Consider the following 19,628-nt stretch of genomic DNA (forward strand, 5'->3'; position numbering starts at 1 on the left):
GAGAACGAAAATGGAATAACATAATTATAACATTGTCTTGGGTTATGGGTCCGTCGTCGGACAAGTGTCAGACGATAATTTTATACAGGGTTTTATCAACAAACCATCCATTTCATCAAGAGGCAGCTTCCCCATAATACGATTGCAAATTTAAATAACCTTTGATTTATTCTGCTAACATCCACAAGGAACCCTTTGTGATGATCTTATTTTCTGCAATACGCGCTCTTGTACTCGAAACGTGCTCACTATACGCGTAGTGGCCCACGTAAATTTGTCCCTAGTTCAGTCAGATTTATGTATAACCAATATTTACATTGTCATTTATTAATTTATTGATTCACATTTGCTTGAAATAACAAAATACTTTATATATACAGATCAACAATACAATATTGAATGAGTATATAAAACCATCAGAACAATTTGCGTTGGGTCTTGTTGAGCTTATAAAACTAATTTAAGAGACTTGCTGAGTATCCTAAAGATGAAACCAGAGGTCAACGAGCAGACTAGTATCTGTGTTTCCCTCGCATCTGGAGCACCTATGCGTACTACCAAGTTCGTGAAAATCCGGTTTCCTGCAAAGTCTATCACGAAGCCCATGTACGACAAGTCGAGTGAAGACATACCTATCTAGCTAATTTCTTCCTTTTCATCGCACCCGAAGCAAAGAGATCCGCGATCTCCGCGAATTTTTGGTCCCGGTTCGTATAGCTGATTTCAGAAACTTTCATTGCTGGAACTTTACAACGACAAAGGAAGTTATCAAACCGCAGTAACAAGTTGGCCAATAGATGCACTAGGCGACTGCCGGCGTTGTCCCAGTGAGAAAGAAGGTTTTGGCATCATTTAATTGTTCGACGCTTTTCGCTATAAGATCTTTCCAAATGAAGAATATCTCGTATATTGCTGTCAGAACAACCTTCAGTTAGGTTAAATAACCTAATAATAAAGGTTGCGAGAAATAAGCGGTGAGACGATTCGACCGCCGTTCTTCATCTTTTGATGCGCGCGGTGTACGGCGCGGACTTCTGCTTTTTCGCAGAAAAAGGCATCTCAAGTACGGAAACAATGCGTTACTGGCAATATTTGGGTACAAAAACCGTATCGAGCATCCAAATACTGCATGTATCTGTACGCTAGCCAGTGGGCTGAGGTAAACCTATTTGCGATGTAATATATTGCTTGGCGACAGTAGCCGATCAATAGGGAACAAAATGATGATAAAAGGAAAATGAAACTTTGCTGATGCCCCCACTGAAGTTGAGGGCTTGTTTTTTCGAAAGCTTCAGCCAGACCTTCAACCGCTGCCGCAATATACGTTGCTTCGTCTTATTTACATATTTTCGTCTTTGAATTTTATTTTAGCTGTACCGAAACGTGGCCTAACGAGTTTAGCACATTTTCATCCTACACTACAGACCTTACGTATACCCAACAGGCCGCAAAAATTTTTCGGCATACTTAACTTTAAGAAGTTCAATAGACTGACTTCAAGATGAATATCGTCTTTTTCTGCTAGTTTTTTTTCAGTCCTTCCCTGAATCGTTGAAGCAATAGAGCCCAGAACAGCCGTGCAAGGAACACGTAACGTCTGTTGTCGTATTACCTATTGTAGACGATAGCAGTTTTGAGAATCATGCGTTTAGCGTTCCTACTCATTAGAAAAGAATACTCGTTAGTCATAATTAGTTTCTAGAAACGTAATAGACGTTTGCACAGCCGCTTACGGGATCTGGCAATAGGGTGCTCATTTTTATAGCAGATTATTTTGAATAGCTACCTGTAGAAATGCTACGATGTTAAGAAATCGTGTGAAAAATCATCAAATATCTTTCGGTGACGAGAGCTTAACGTGTTTAATTCTTGCCATATTACGTAAGAGGGTTCGTTTATATATGGAACAACAGGCAACTTAGTTCATCGTTATACATTTGCTCACTTCAATATAGAGAACAGCCAAACCGGCCGCAGATACTTTGGACAATTCAAATCTTCCTTTTTGCTATTGAAAGCAAAACAGATAGCACAAATTTTATTATCTCTTATATGGCTCGTAGGCTTACCGCTACCGATTCATAATACACTTCTCGTCAGCATATATATATATATATATATAAGGTAATTATCTTGCTAACACGTTAGTTGTTTTCTATAATCATGTATTTTGCTTTGTTGTTAAGCGTAAGTGGTTCATCTGTTCAATCGAAGAGCGAGCCATAATTTATCTCGCACATGGCGTTACAAGCTACAACCGATCACATCTGTCTCTGCTTTTCGAATTAGGTAAGTCCATTTTCTGGTTGCGAAGAAAAGGGCCACGATGGCTTTTCATCTAATCTTATGTATAGCATATGGGATACACGTGTCGACACGCGGTATAATTCGGCCCTATGATCATAGAGCTGCAAACGTCCCTCTTCTAAAATCTGCGGTAACTTTTATCAACATTTGATATTTGCTGTTTAGCGGAACATTTTATCTACAAGATGTCGTATAGCGTGGCTTAAAGGGCAGCGATAACTGCATCAGTCTGAATTCCGAACACGATTCCATCCGGTGGCGTACGGCCTTTTCTGGGACGCGAGAGAGAGAACATAATCGTCCTTCTGCAGAAAGGCCACCGTTTTAGGAAGAAAGTACCTGGCAAAAGATTATCTTGATCTGAATTTTGAATAGTATCGTCAACTGTACTAATGAATGGTGTAGTCTTAGTAAACGGGCTCTCCAGAGCGTTCGCCTGTACCTCAGATCGGACCAGTGTTCACTTTCTCGTTTGAAGGCAACCTGTCGTAGGTTTTCCGATGCGAGCTTGGTTCCCGGTCACGGCAGTTATGTTAGGTTCCATTTTAGGAGCATATCTGTATCATAATCATCGTAAAACAATGTCTTTTGTTAGCGCCGGTATGATAATTCTATTCGACTGGTAGCCGTGTCAACTAATCAAACCGATGTGTACAATGTAGTCCAAGCAGCTTTTTTTTTTAATACAGTGTGATGTAAGTTTCTTTTATAAGAGCAGCATATCGACTTCTTAAGCTTACCTATTTGGGTTTGTTCGACGTCTGATGTCAAACAGAAAAGAAGCATGTACACGCAATGTTGTGAGGTCTAACGTAGCTGTTTTTGTGGGTCAGCGAGTTAGGATTAGTTAAGTTAGCCCATTTAATATTTGCCTGCTATTCTTAGGGACACGTTGTAGTTTAGGTTCGAACCCAGACATAGACAGGCTTCGTTTCGTGCTAAGAGGCAGCCAGCTGTCTGATGGAATCCGTAGAGAGAGATTACCGTGAAGTAGCGGATGCTCGAGAACGAAAATTACTTTGAATAACATTTGAATCGTTTTCAAAGGGCGCCAACTGCGATAGCTGTATTCTGGGAGATCTTATAAGAACGTATCACTCTACGTTGGCTTTCACAGGAACAGTAGGTTGGCACGTTTATGTAAGGGAGCTGTCGACTGTCGAGCGAAATTAAATTGAGATCGCCTATCAGCTGATACTTCGCTCGAACCTTACCAACCACTCCCTTTACAAGTGCTTCTCCAAACTTACACTTCGGTAACTTAATTCTCGAGTGATTTTAGACTAAATGATGTTGTGATGATTCTTTTTCCATATAGAACAAAATTTCCCGATATTTTTCGATGCATCTCAAGTTTCGATCGCTATGCGACCCAGTTCATACGGCAGTTGATACTATTGCTACTCGTACTATTATTACAGTATCTAATATCATTGTTTCAGTATATTTCCAACCCATATGGATTAAGAATGTTTCTTTAATACCCCATACTTTAGAATAGCTTCAAATTTAACCTCTAGGTATTACGTTAAACAGTGGATCTTAGCGCGCTTTTTTCAGACACCTTTCTCTGCCCGGTCTTATATACGAAATGGAGAATACTATACTCGAAAGCGCTTTGCTTTCTTTATTTGTTTATTAATAGATATGCATTAAAAGGAAAACTCTGAATTTATTGGAAATAAGGCGGCAGAACTGGATGTTCCACACGTAAAAAATACATTTTCGGCGTTAGTTCATCCTGCCTTTCGCCGACATCAAACGCTGTCCGAAGCTGTTAGGTCAAACGGTAAATGTAGGTATGTTGTTTTGATTCAATGGAAAATTTACCGGAGCTTACTGCCCATCCCAGTATAGTGCCAGGGCCGAAACCTTAATATAAGAAAGAGAATAACGTCAATACAGATAGGTAACGTAATGGTAAAATCCCTACAATTTTAGCTACCCCAAATGAAACCTATCGTTATTATACGAACGTATGTAATGTTCCCTTTTATCCAGCATCGTCAAAATGTGAGAACGTACGTTTGACCTACCTTGCAGTTGTAAAACATTGTTGCGCTTCCTATACGCGCCTATGCAAGGCTGGTGTTTCTATCAGAAGGCTTTAAAAAAATGAAGTTTTTTTTGTACCTTGAAAAGTACCTGCTTTTGGAGCTGGCGTGGTATTGATTGGCTCGTTTCTGTTCGAACTCCCTTGAAGGCGGGGTTTGCTGTGGAGGCGGACGGACATTAGCTCCTTGGCCGCCCCGAATCCCCATCAGTACCGGACCAATCGAAACGTCAGCGCAATTCCTGTACGTCTCCTGTGGGCCACAGCCCGTAGCTTGAGTGCCGTTGTCACAAGTGCCCCAATTGTTAGCGGATCTGAAAACCATCACATGCTATTTGGTCTATAGTGGTATTAGCAGCAAATCGCAAACCTTGCCGGTTTATGCCGCATTGAATTTGTTGAATAATAAATCAGTTATTGCCAGATATTATATAGCTCTTATTACGTTACCAACATATATGCAGGGAGGCGCAAACGTAACTTTGCAATTTAGGCGTTTTCATTGTTAGAACGCAAGGAGACCAAAGTGTGGTAAAAATAGTAGTCTCTTGAATTCAATGCTCTTGCCTAATATGATTACGTAGAACTATCGCCGCTGAGCCTGCAACCGATTCCCTACGACCATGCCAAAGGTAGATAATTGGGTGTATGTATATTTTTAGAATAAATTTCCAATAATAGTCGAAACGATAAGAACATTCGACAGATAAAATGGCAGAAATTTTCATTGTTGCTGATAATAACTTTAACATACTATAGTACGATGCAGCGAGCGAACCTCATGTTAAAGAAACGCCGTTATAATACTAGCGATCGAATTAATCAAATTGTACTGCATTTAGCAAAAAGGATGTATCTGAAAGTAAAAACCAAAAAAATTACCCTGATTTTTTAGTAATAAAAAGGATAACACCTTGTCCTAAGGGTACAGGTGAGTAAAATACTATTTATTGCCTTACATTTACCATTTAAAATCGTTACTTCGTACTAGAGAATAATAATGGTCCTACTATACATTTGACCATATGTTGATTTAAACATACCGGGTACAATAAGTTGCTGTTAGATAACATTCGTAGGCTATTAGGATTGCGCCAATATGCCACTAATGGAGCTTATCTATATGGCTGTAGGAAAGTTTGTAGATCTTTTAGAGTTACCTCATTAGGCTCTACTCGCTCGTAAATTACTGGGATAAAATTATAATATTCTATATATTAAGTGAATTTTGAAACTGGATAACTTTTAAACTACTGGCAGTTAGCAGACGAAATTTGGCTAGTATATACCCCAATCGCCTAAAAAATTCAACAACTGAAAGCCGGTTAAGTTTCGTTCAGAGCAAATGATTTCAAAAGCAAACACCTGCTTTGAAAATCGACATTCAATGGTTAAGTTATTGTTCTTTGAAAGCCACAGAGCTACGGAAATTTATCAAAAAAGAATGAAAACATCAGGCGAGAAGACCTAAAGTTAAAGCATTGTACGCGAACGATGCAAACGCGTTAAGAACGGAGACCAGCCTGTGTCGAAAACCAGTGAGGAGATGGCCAGATGTCGAGACCCGAGAAAAACAACGCGTTGCCGCAATTGAGGAGACTTTTCACGACAAAAGGGCTTTGTCTGCTATCTCACATGTAACGTATTACGAAGTTATAATCCAAATACTGAAATGCGAAAGCTGAGTAAAAAATGGGGGGTCTCCCGTGAGTTGATTCTAGGGCAATTAGAAAAACTTGTGGTTTGCTCCACGTGCAATTAGCAAAACTTCAATCCTGCCTAAGGCAAACGATCGTCATGGATAAGCTATGGTTCAATCTATATTGCCAGCCGTAAAGGGGCAAGCTGAAAGAACGGCATTGCCTTGGTTTAGCCGTAAGGTGAGAATACTATTTGTAGTAGAGCACCTGATGCTACCATATACTCAGCGAGAGTAACATTGAATGCAGCCCGCTATCTTCAACAGAGTTCTTCAAAGGACTTATGGACCGTTTGCGTAGCAGTCAAGAGCACGCAGTTTGGTTATTTGATAATAATACCAAACCTCGTCGCTATGCCTTAACCACTGCCTGCGGTGAGCAAATAAATACCCAATGTTGGCTTCAACCCACTTATTCTCATGATCTAGATCTGTATAGTTACAAGGCTCTCCACGCCCAAAAAAGACAACTATGTTCAAAAAATGACAAGCATGTGTTACTATCAATTTATGCGAAACAATCGATCGAGAAATTACAAATGGGAACTCGAATGGTTGGTATATGGCTGTCTAGAAGCTGCCGGAGCGCTGGGACAAGTGTGAAAACAAATAAAAAAAACACGTATGAAAATTATTCTGCTGGTTTTATTTGTTGTTAATGGTTGTTCAATTTCAAAGTACGCCGAATTCGCTTATGGGCCAATAGATCAGTGGCCTATTCCGGACCTGAGTTAGCCGGATATCCTTGCATGGCCTATGTGCCCATATCGAATGGACATGCACGTATTGAAAATGTACCCCAGTGTCTAACAGACATAATTACCGGCGATACATAGATTAGATAGATGCTGAGCATGTCAATTTACTCACTCAGGCGTACTTTACGGGATCAAACACTTGTTTCCAGTCTATATTTTCTTCATCCAATATACATTCTTGCCTAAAAGAAATCACTGGTCTACGAGCAGTTCCGTAGGTCACGTGTTATCCGCCAAATTGGCATTATGCAGATATTTTCTTATTTGTATAAAGGTTGCAGGGACTGAATAAGCCTCAATTCAGTTGCCCGCCTTTTGATCAATCCGCAATCCTGAACCCGCTCCGTACGCTCAATGTCGGTCGGCTAACATTGCTCGTGCGTATTCTTAAAGCGTTTTTGTCATGATACAGTGGTAACTTGTTTTCCTAATAAGAACGCAACACACTGGAGAAGACCATGGGGTAGGCACAAGATCCGTTTTGGGCTGAAAGGATCGTGGTTCGAAACGATGACAGGCGTAACTTTCGAAATATTTTTTGGCCACCATTAAGACAGCCAAGACAATGCTGTACTGTAAAAACGTTAGACGGAATTGCTGAGTTGTCAGAAGACGTGCAGTACTGGGAAAGGCGAGCAGAAATTTTGAAAAAACATAATATCCGGCCAATGCCGGAACGTTACAGATTACGCAGCTGCTAAAAAGTGGGGCACTAACGACGCCTATGCGAAAACCCAATGTGCTTTCGGAGATGCTTTACAGATTGTTCTTAGCTCTGAAAACGAAAAACTCTTCAAGGGAATAGGTGTGGTTAATCTGTTCTTGACAGGTGCTTCACTATTTTGACCGCAATTGAAAATTAGCAAGAAAAGGATTGCCAACAATTTATTATTTGTTTTATTCTTTTTTTTCCGTATTAGTTCACTTTGATACAACAATAAAATAATTCAAAAGTCAACCACGTATTGCGCTCTATAGCAAGTGACGTCAATTTGGCGACATTGAAAAAATAGTCCAGGTTTTCTATTAGATTACAGAACGGGGAAAAAATTGCGCCCATCCACAACTTATTAAAAAACTTAGGGAACTTAGCGTAGTGTCAACACGTACGTAAAATAGCTGTTAGTAGCAAATTATCTCATGATAGTTGCGCGTATAAAAACATTGACAAGGGAAGGGGGACACTCGCCTTTTCTGGCTAGCACTCGCCGATTTCTTTGTGATCAAAGTAGACGAACACGGGTTGTCAATGGCCGGCCCGAACTTGACGGAAGAACAATCTTGTGGTCGTTTGTAATTACAGCTTTTGTTGAGACAACTAAGAACAGTCATTCTATACATCATATTCTAGTATGACAATGTATTCACACTTCATTTGTGTGCATATTTGGTAATGATGATTATCCAGATATTTCATTTTCGACGTACAAACGTCAGTCTTCGAGACAACAACTTGTCATTTCTTTGATACCCTAGTTGATTGGCTTCGTCCTTCACTAAGGCTCGCCTTTTACGCTTCGGCGATCGCTCGCCTACAATCGTTATTGGCATTGTGTTATAACAACATACAGCACGTACATGTAGTCTACGGATGGGCACCGGTATGGGGAGCATACACTGAGATGCATTAATGAGGTGCGCCATACTTTTAGGATTATGCATTTTACCGTATTTCGCAGGCCATTGCTCATCCAATGGCGAATCCGCTGAATGGCAACGATATATACAATGATCTTCTACACCCAATTCTCATCCTTCAGCGTCATCCTCAGTTGCAGTTGATTCATGATAGTTCCAAGCGACGAAAAACACATAGAGATTAAAGCAAGCGTTTTCGGTGTTCTGCCATGATATATCTGTGTGTATCTGAATATATTATACGTAGATGTCACCTTCGTGTTTACTCGTAGCTAAATCCAGTAAACGTGAGGTGTCCATGGATTTGACACAGCTGGTAGTAAACGGGTCTTTACACGGCGATATTCCATTGCAGAATCGCACAGTCCTTTTGCCCTGTTTCTGCAAGATGTCATTCTGTGCTGCTTTCGTGAAGACAACAGAGGCGACGTCGTCAACTTCAGCTGGGAACGTCATCTATCCGCCTTCGTTGAAAGCAAGTAATGGTGGTTTTCGACGACAATCAGCCTCGTTCTCACTTCCACGACAATAAGTGGTGATCGTACCATACATGCTCCATTCATGGGATGATGTGACACCAGGGTCGAGTAGTTCGCATGTGGTTTAAAGAGTCATGTTGTCATGAAAGGAAGAGGACCGTTGGCGCTTTTGAATGGCTGTCTTAATATCAGCAGCCCCAGAAAATCAGTTGCGACCGCTAGAAGTAAGCGAGGGCGGAGGTTGGCTGGAGCAATATTCAAAGCTGTTCGACCTGTTAGAACTCATCTGCTTTCGTCAACGTCTGTCTGCACGAAATCAACGAAGCATATAATTGACTGTTCGTTGTCTACCCTTCCCCCAAATCAGCGCCCCAAAATCAGCAGTAAATGATGGTGTCAATATGTGTGGCACGAAACGTGACGAGTAGAATAACCAGTTGCTGTTTTCGAACCCCCCAGGGCAAACGATGCTCGCGTAGACTGATATTTGGCGTGCGCTTTTTTATTTGCAGCCACGGTAAATACTCGAAAAGACAACATCGGAATTACTGATAATGCATTGACTGAAAAGAGAGAAAAGAGAAGATTTATGCGACTCCGCTATGAATACCGTGTAATTAACTATTTTGTAGATGGCCTTTAAGAGAAACTATAGCAACGACCAATCCCGTAGTCCGGTTCTTCATTGCTGTTCACATATATAAAGTTGTTGTTGTTGGCAATAATAATGTGACAGTCCCGATATGATTTCGCATGGGACTTTTGTAAATGACCCGGAAAACGACGGAACAAATTCTGGACAAACATTGTAGAAACCAGCACATATAAATGGGGTGGTTTAGAGTACATTCATAAACAGCTATCTCTTGGAAGATTGAATATATACGTTACAAAAATTGACTTCAATTCTGTCTCTGTCAAAACTTAGTTTATTTAAATGTGCCGCCTGTGTTATTCTACGCAAAAATACTTTAGGCGTTACAAACATGTAGGGAGCTGGCCTAACTCAATTAACTTGAACTAGCTATCCGTTTTAACATAACGTAGATTACATAACATAGCTAGCTGGCTCTGGAACACTACGGGGCATTCAATCACTGCAGCTACTTTTGTCTTGTTACTTTAGGTTGATAACCTAACTAACCAAACCTATAAAATTCTGTGTAGTGCTCTTTGCTTGTACAACCAATCATTGTTCCTACGAATGAACAGGCCGAAAAATGGAAAGCGCTACCGCTCAGCCAAATGTAACTACGGAATATCGTCCAGTATCGACCACAGCGTATCCGCCTATCATTGAAGACGTAATCGAAGAGATAAATATTGCTTCTCAGAAATTTGCTTTAATCCTCATTCGCCATATAACAGTTTTTTTCGTAATATTTATACAGAAACAAAGTATCGTCTTGTCAACGAAGCCGACGGTCATCTGCAAGAGTGAACTCCAGACATTGCCGAAAGATCAACACCATCAAAAAGCTGGTAGTCCCAGCTAGGGAGGCCTGAGTTGCACTCAAATAAATAATCGATGGGAGGCCCGACACACCAGAATAGGCCAGCTGACGTTATCTTTACCACTTCTTCCCGCGGCAAATAAGCTCCGAAATGTTGATCAAATGCGATCGAAAGCCAATGCAGTTACAGGTCTTTTTACGGTGACATGTAATTGTTAATATATTGCACGGTGTTCTGAAGCAAGGGAACGCTCTAACCTGGTTCTAATCAGCGCTGCCGTGACGATGTTAGAGAAGAGCGTGACACGCTGGATGCTGCTCTCGGCGTTCGAATGTTTATACTTCCTAATCTCGTCACGTGAGAATACGAACTGGTAATTTATAAAAACCATATCAGTATATTATTTTGATATTTGATAAACATCTATATCAGTCGCAGACTCAGTTTTAGCTATGGTTGACTGCTTAAAAAAAAAAGATCAAAGTCTGCAAGCAACTGATTGCTTCTCGAAATCAATAGATCATGAAATAATAGGTCAATGAACCATTAAATAAAGATCAACTTTTACTACGGTACAAACTACGATCTACGATCATTACAATTAGGGGTCATTATGAAAGGGTGGAAACACGTACATACGATAAGCAAAAATTTCTTCATGGAATATAATTGTTATTCAATAGTAATAACGATAAGGATAGCGTTCACTGGACCTCACTAGAGCAAACGATACACAATGGGCATTAACAAGCCCTGTTTCGTTGGAACTCGCTCACAAAAGCTATTGTTACATCCAATAGATTTGACTTAACTGTCAGTAGATCGACAGATAGCCATAATGATAGTGGTGATTTTAGCACGCTTCATGCTCCAGTCAGCTGACAAGTAAAGCCTTCGGGTTCGGGCTACGAACGATATTTAGCCCGAAACCTTTTCTCTTAGATCTAATTTGACATTACGTCTGCCTAACGACAGCCGGAAGGAGGCCGTTTCAGTCAATCGAACCTAACTCTATGTCTTACGAATTGAAGGCATGGAAGTCAAATGATGCTTCCATTTTTCGGCGTTTATCATCAGAATCGTGACCGTCTTTTGCCTCTGTCTGTAGTTTAGCCTCTACAGTCATATCCAACAGATTTCTTGTACAGGGTGGAGCAGAAGGCCCTCGGCCTGCCAAAAATTGCTAGAAGGATAAGGCAAGACTTTTGACAGCTCAAAAAGTAATCTTTATTATTCTATTAAGCTATTAAAACACTTCTCAAGATATCAGCAGACCCTTTTCTAACCCTATAGAGAATTTTGCCTCAGTCTATATATTACATATATATATCAACAAATCATATATTGTAAAAATGTAAAACTATGATTCTTAAGGTGTGAAGAGAATTTTGCTTTATCCTGTATGTACTGCTGAGGATTACATCAACTGTTGCTAACTAAAGATCATCACTGGAAAAACACGCTTAGCCGTATTTCTACAGATCCAATAGGGCAGAACTTCACAAACGACTGGGGCAACACTTGCAATTGGTAGGTAGCTGTTGCTTGCCTCCCGTATATTCAACAACATGAACGGCTAAGTATCTATGGAGATCAACTATAGCCCCACAGATTTGACTTAAGTATGCACCATTAAACGAAACTCTTCAAAGCAATACCGTAAACTACATTTAGCCATTTTTATACAAGCAAATTATGGGTCATATATTTTTTTTACAGAATTACTTATCACTCGATCAATTTCTTGCCAGTTGGGCCCTTTCCTCCCCTGCCGATGTCTACCATCTTCAACCCATAATGAATGAAGACGTATGCAGGATATGTTGTAGTTACTGCGGCCGTTGCTGGCCGTATTGTTCTTCATTGCTAACACCGGAGTGCTAGTGAAGATAGACAAAATCATTACATTGATCTGTAGCTTGTGTACGTATCTGGTGTCCTAAAAATGTATACACAGTGGATAATTTCAGTTTTCTATTTACATCAACTGTGGGCTACTAATTCGCAAATTTCCAAAGCTTCCTGTGTCGTAAATTTTCTGACGTAGACTCTAAGATATTCCCACATACGCGAGGATCGGGTAATGGACAGAATGTCCTAAGAGTTTTATTTGTTTGGAACTCTCATATATCGTCTTTAACAAGCGATGATTCGTCGCAGTTAGGCACCGTAAACCTAAGGAGTAGGGCAAATGATTGGTGGGCGCTTATAAGAAAACTGATTGCAAATTGCATGATGTTTCCAAGTAAATAGTTTTACAGTTATATCATTGTGTGTTTATAAACTGCTAATATGGAGAGACTTAAATTTAAATAAATAAAAAAAAAACAGGCTGCTGAGTAATAATTTGGCCTGACCAAACGAATCGCTTCACAGCAATTAAGTAAGCTAATTATACTGTTCTTGTAATGCACTATGCCAACTAATTATAAGTAAAGTAACGATTTCTCATCGAACTAACGGTCAATCATCCTCCGAATAATGGTAGCTTCGTATTGTGTATCGTTTTTCGCCAATTATATAAGAAACTTAACATCCGTCTATTAATGAACGTCCGTCTATTAAATATAGACGACCACAGGCAGCCAGTAGGAAAAACACATAAACAAATATCTAGCCACAACCTTAGCTTAGCATATTTATATAGATACATTGACTTCTCTTTCTGATCAGTATATTGACTATCAATCACTGCTAGGGCAAATGATAACGGAATTAATCACTGATGAAGGTGGGCTTCCCGCTATTCTCTTATTTAGTTTTAATTTTCATTGTTATCCATAATAAATGCCCATACTTTCGTCGTCAATAACCTATTCTGTTCAGGTTTAAAAAACTGATTAAAACCTTCTGTTTGTTCACTTCTACTCATTGGCAAGCTGGCCCGTTCCTACAGTCTCTGCCGTCGTTTATTATAGTAACTATACGATAGAAATGTACCCAAAGGCTAGTAAAATCATACATGAATATTGCCAAATTTTAGATATATCGTGGCAAAGTCTATTGTGAAGGATGTTCGAATCAATATACCGTAAACGGGCAAAGGGAAAAAACAGGTTGACGGTGATTAAGATCAAATCGTACTGCAGTGATTTACCTAGTAAAATATTTTAATAATTGATAGAGATGTACATGAATTAATAGTGATTTTAATAATTATACCAGCAGAACATTGGCGTCGATACGTTCAGCCGTAATACTTGTGGAAATTTACACAACTTTCACATAAACATAATTGAAATTGAATGAACCAATGTTATCGTTCTATCCATCCGTGACCATCGGTGAAAGTAAACTAACCGAAAACTCTATTTATATTTGAATCGCGCGGCAAAAAGATTTTGGGAAATATCAATTCATCTATGAAAGCTTCAAGCCTTAAATGTGTACTTAAAACCCATATAAAAGTATTCAAAGGTCTCGTTATAGCGATTTCCATCCGAACCTGGTTTTCACGAAGTTGTCAAGCCGCAAATTTCCCGAACCGCTGAGGCCCCCGTTAACGATCTTCACAGATCGCTTTCGTGATACGTATTGACGTTTATTTTGTCACTGATTCTACGAGCCCGTTCAAGCTATCTTTTTGAGCAATAGACTCTGCACATGCCTATAGCCTTAACAACTATAATAATAATAATATTATCTAGTACGCCGCGTCCGTCAGACACGTATATCTAAACTCATCCACACCTGCTTTTCTTAGAGAAGCGAATGGATCCGCTCTCATCCGTACAGCGGCTGGCCATGCGATATCCTAGAGGCTTTTCGATCTCGTATTGACAAAACGATTGGAGGAAAAAGGAACAGCGTACACTATGATATTGAGTCCGATAAGTAGAAACTTTGGTTGATGATGTGCGTGATTTTTCTCATCGAAAACCTTCAAACTAATTAGTAAAAGATATATACGGTATAATAAAATCAGGTTGAAATCGAAATGGTGCCCTATCGGTTAGGCACTGCATAACGAGTAGAGAGGAGGATTCCAGTAAAAAAGATCAAGATCTCTTTACTACCAACTTGGCATATATTATCGTTTAAAAGCACAGCCCTTTTGTAGATTCGTGTTTAAGTGAGTCCTCTCAAGGGTGTATCGTCTTTCTGTTCAAGTTGCCAGTTGTTCGGTAAAGCATCTTATTGTTAATTAGAAAGTTGCACATCGATAATATACATCTATTCATGTGTCGCCCAACAAAAAAAAACACTTGTTTTTCGGCAACGTCTGTATGACTTCGCATCCTGTTAGCGTTTATCGCCGAAAAGCTTTTTCAGCTTACGGCTGTTTTTTATATGAATTTCTTTTGCTTTGACATTTTATGATCTACAATATGTTTGCAACCTTACCAACAACAGCATGAACAACGCTACAACGAAGCTCATTACAGCGGCCTGCAAGTTTGTCTAACTTAGCTAACTTCTCTGGTTAATTATTCATTTGGGCCTCATTTGATTCGCCCGTCTTTTAAACCTTGGAAGCCATCAGCCTCACCGTTGCATACTATGGCGGAACGGTTCCTTCCTAAGCTTCCACTGACCAACGTCGACGTCACAGTAGCGTGTCCGATCCTCCGTCGAACAGGAGGGAGCTGTCTGATAATATTAATGTAATAGTACTAACCTACTGGTTTTCACTGTGTGTTATCGAGAATAATATGATTGCCCCGGGTGAATCTTCTCGCTGCGTATTATTCTGCCGCAAAGCCATCTCTGTCGCTATGGTTTGTCAAGGGGATTCCAATATTTTAGGATATTTCCTCATCCTGCCTGCCTGCCTGCCTGCCTATTTTGGAAGGGTCGCCAACGTTAATAGCAATGTCCTGTGTCTATTAGCGTTGCACTAGAAACGAAACAAATCATGACCACGATGGGCATCCGCCTCGTTTACAGCAATGCATTCAGCCGTATCTACGTGCCAGTCTAGAAAATCATAAGGGCAACTGAGAAAGCTTTGAACCTAATCATTGAAAGTGATATGGAAGGGAAGGAAGCCAGCCGGGCAGATACATATGCACGTGAATAATTATCTGTATAAAACGATGACAAATCAAACAACATTGATACAGTCTGTCTGGCCCCTGTTTACCACCATAGCACTTCATACTGCTAGCATAAAAGAGGTGTTCGGGTTCCACATTTTGATCTTACTTACGATAAGGACCTCCATTTTAGGTCACCGCCGTTCAAAAGCATGATGATTACCTCTACGACGCTGCCTGTCATAAATGTGATACAACTTTATGAAATGCCAGATGCTCCGATTCTGTATGTACTCACATACGCGTTGCAGATTCAATAGGTAACACAGAAAAAGAAATCATCCCACAACAATTATTAGGTTTAGTCCCGCTTCGTTTTGTTCCGCGAACGCTTGCTTGTTGACGTTGTTCTGCTTGTAAAGTCCCTCGCTGCCGTCTCGATCATCAACAACGAATTTACCCGTTTACCAAAGAACAGGTAAATGCTGCTTTCGCGGCTGTTCATTTAGCCGGAATCCGGCACAATGAAAATACCGCGCACTAATAAATCTTCGTGAAGGAAAAATTATGACGAATAAAATGAGCATGAGACGAGACTCTAACGTTCCTCAGGACCCTCATCTGTAGCAATCCGTGGAGACAAACAGTAGGCAGATGTCGATTACACGGAACGCTTTTCCAGTGTCAGCCGTACCGGAGTTATTCAACAACGACAACGGCCAGAACAGTCCACTCACAGAGTACCGCAAGGGTCACTAACAACTTATTAAGCGGATGATGTCGGAGACCCTCCTTCACCTGTCGCTCAACAGTGAACAGCAACTAAGGACTGAAAATCTTTCTCGTGATAAAACATTCACCTTCCTTTGTCCAAGTGTCAAAGAAATTAGCGCTAGTTGCAAAAATACTTAAGCCGCGACTGCAGATATATGGCTAGTCTCTGCTGACTGGGCATCAAGGGACCGAATAGTCCGAGGGATTTTTCGCCTCGCAGAGAATTCACCGTGGTCCAATGTCAGCTTAAGTTCAATCCCGTCACTTGCCATTCGTTTAAACGTTGTCAAAGAATAGCGGCCGCTGTCGCATTGGCCCGCACTCCGTGGGGGCTGGTAGCTCCCTGACCAAGTTTCTTTTTTCTTTTTTATCGGCAGAGCCGACCGAGCGTAGAGTTCTTGCTTGCCTATGCGCTCCAGCTTTATGCGCTTTTTCATTGCGGCGATGGACCGTGCAGACCCCGTATATGCTGATCCCCTCATAAGCGTAAGTGACCGCTGGTATACCAGCTGGCAAATCCGCAGGAAAGCAACAACAACAATAACAACGACACAATAGCAGCCGTGGCAGGGGAGGGAACAGCGGCGAACTTGCCGTAACCGGACCACGCGATGCAAGTTAGCGGCGGACTACTGGCTAGACGCCCTATTGTGATAACGAGATAATAACTGCGGATAGTAACGGCTCTGGTAACGCGTGCTTTCAGCAACGCGACGGCTTACAGCAGCGAAGAAAGGTGACTGAAGTCGATGGTCGTAGTTACATTTAGCTTCGTTTTGCCTAAACGAATTTCAAGCGCAATAGAAACCGCGCCACCAACAAGACGATAGCGACACCTACGACAACAGCATCGACAACCACGGCAACTGTATTTGTATATGGAGCCAACAAAAAGAAACTGGATTCTACTGCCAAAAAAGGACTCGAACAGGTGCAAAGGTCTTCTTTAAGCTCGTTATTCTGCAGTTATTGGTGAAGTTGATATTTGCGGTAATGGCAGAAGGGGGAAAGGTCATCAGCTATTTTTGTTGTTGTCGTTTCTGTTGAAATTCCTATTATGAATCAGAGTGTCTACACTCGTATAGTGCGTAATTGCTATCTTTTAAATTAAGAAAATATATTTTACCTAACTTGAACGCCATTGCGGTTATCAATAAATTAGCACCGTTTTCCATTAACGTGTAGTAGTCATCCAGTTGTTGCCAGCAAAGTAAGATGGATTCACACAACTTATAGACTAGTTACTTCTCAAGTTGTCCTTGTTTGATCCGGAGATTTCGAATGTCGCAGTCCATAATAATTATAGACGTATACAAATAACACAATCTCATTATCATCTTTATTCGAAACGATACGTCGCCCTTGTGGAGTTTCAGTGGTTGAGCCCTTCGACGTCTTGTACCCTTAGTTATCTAGCCTAATATAGTGAAAGATTCATTACGTCAAAGGCTGGAATTAGAAGGAAAAAAAAGTTTGTGCGAACATGTCCTAATTAAGGCAAAGACGAAATGAAATACCAATTATTCCCCATCCTATTAATAAATATCAACGACTCGGATAGGCACGTTGACGACTTTTGATTGTTATGATTTTATCCGTTCCATTATTACTTCGTGCATCTCTTTTCTACCGTAACGCGCAGGTAAGTGAGAACGCGTATCGTAAAGAGTGTGATACCAATAGGTCAAAGCACGCCATTTTTTCTCGCAATATATCAATAATCTAAATATTTCACAAATGTTATGCACATACCAATTCTATATGGCATCGTGAAGGTGATAATTGAACGGAAGGGTTTGTAAGCCCAAATACCTTCCATTGGATGCTATTTGTGATGTCTGCAAATTGTGGTCACGTATTATATCATAGGGGAAACAAAGAAAGTTGTTAACGCATGCGTGCCTTTATGTGAGTTTTGCTGTTCCATTATCATTACTATTACTTTAGTCGCATCGCCTGCACCCTTTGTTATCGTCCATGCCATTCGATACAAATCGCTTGAAAGATAATGACTCGCTAAAAGCCGCTACGAAGAATCGCCTGGATAGTTCTTGCGAGAGGCATCCATCCGACTATCATTAAAATGGCGGGACTGCCTTTTTGCCCCTGTGTAACAGCCTTTGACATGCTGACCGCAGGAAAAAAGTTAGGCGTCCCGTAACCACTGTATTCCGTGCAGCGGCGGGCAAGTTGTCGTCATCAGAAATTTGCAATGTCCAGGAAGAATGATGATTTTTTGGCGGAGTAAGAAGGCTGGCCACCATTGAAGTTACTACGTGCACCGACAAGTGGGCCCATTGTGTTAGCCCCTATAAAATAAGTTGTTATTATCGTCGTCGTAAAAAAAAATTGGAATCTTGCTACAGTGCTAAAGATGTGGTTAGCCTGTGTGTATCTCTATGTTTGCCAAACAGCACATCTAACCAAAGACCTTCCCAGTGTGGAGGATGTATCTAAGCTCGCGTTGGCCCCTGGTGAATTGCCAAACGAATATTGTCACGTTTATGGATGAAGAACTATTGCCACTGTGGCTGGGCATATTGCCCTGCGTTTAAATATCTTCCCTTCGGCACTTGTAATAGTGCAAGGGCAAGCGCATTTCTAATTGACCGTGAGATCTAGTAACAGACATTGTTTATTTCGTAAGCAAAATATTTTGACTGCGCCAAATATCCGTTGCCGCAAAAAGAGACGATATTTTGAACTCACCTCCAGTGCCAGCGAAGGATGCATTTCGAACAGCTAATATCCTTAGGCAACGTGGCCACAAGATTGAACAGGCCTTTTCGGTCGTTGTTGAGCCTGTAGCGCATTTTACCTTCCTCGACGAGGACTTCGGTTGAGTTGAGCGATTTTACCCGTAGCGGCTGAAAGCAGTCTTCGGTCTCGCGGACGCCACTATCATTTCGCGGACAAAGAGCAAACTCGAAATAGCCTAGAACAGGCAACCAACGAGAAACAAATGACAACTAATATTGCAGGTCGCCTGTTGTGCGGTGCTCTACCAAAAACGTTCAGCTTCGTCTGAAGAATCTTGAAGACAAGCTTGGCTTAGACAACTTCCAGCAACGAATTAGTGCAACTTGACTTCGACCTAAACAATCAGGAGTCAACCTAGGAATCGGCTACTTAAGAACCGAGCTAAAAGAGTAACCAGACAACCTGTGAAGTGAATAGCCGCCATTCGTTACTTTATGCGAGTGTGAGCGCAATAAGAGCAGTCAAATAAATCACACTTAATTGCCTGTAGCTCTACACTGTGGAGAAGACAGAAGATGAGTGATGTGGAAAATTATATGATTGTTCTTCCAGTAATAATAACTTCTAAGAAAACTGGCACAACCTGTAGAATCAGACACAAATGTTAATGGTGTTAATTATTTAGCTTCGTTTTTACGTAAGAACATAAAAGCAAGAAATAGTCTGACGCATGTATCCACATTTCTGACTCACCCGTATACTCTTTAGTGTAGACTATATCTATTCGTC

At 40.7% G+C, this 19,628-nt stretch overlaps 1 protein-coding gene across 2 annotated transcripts in view; it reads right to left on the reverse strand.

Annotated features, from left to right (window-relative positions):
• Positions 1-202: 202 nt before the first annotated feature.
• LOC111251662 (uncharacterized) overlaps positions 203-19,628 on the reverse strand; it is a 62,281-nt gene continuing 42,855 nt past the window's right edge. For both annotated transcript variants that reach the window (XM_086981558.1, XM_022808443.2), the window contains exons 3-5: positions 18,849-19,074; positions 4,453-4,674; positions 203-2,864 (exon numbers count right to left, since the gene is read on the reverse strand). In XM_086981558.1, the coding sequence (XP_086837684.1) occupies positions 2,768-2,864; positions 4,453-4,674; positions 18,849-19,074 (545 nt within the window). In that variant the 3' untranslated portion in view covers positions 203-2,767. The remainder of the gene's footprint in view (positions 2,865-4,452; positions 4,675-18,848; positions 19,075-19,628) is intronic.

Source organism: Varroa destructor, unplaced genomic scaffold, assembly GCF_002443255.2.
Source record: "Varroa destructor unplaced genomic scaffold, Vdes_3.0 BEIS01000001.1, whole genome shotgun sequence".
NCBI lineage: Eukaryota > Metazoa > Arthropoda > Arachnida > Mesostigmata > Varroidae > Varroa > Varroa destructor.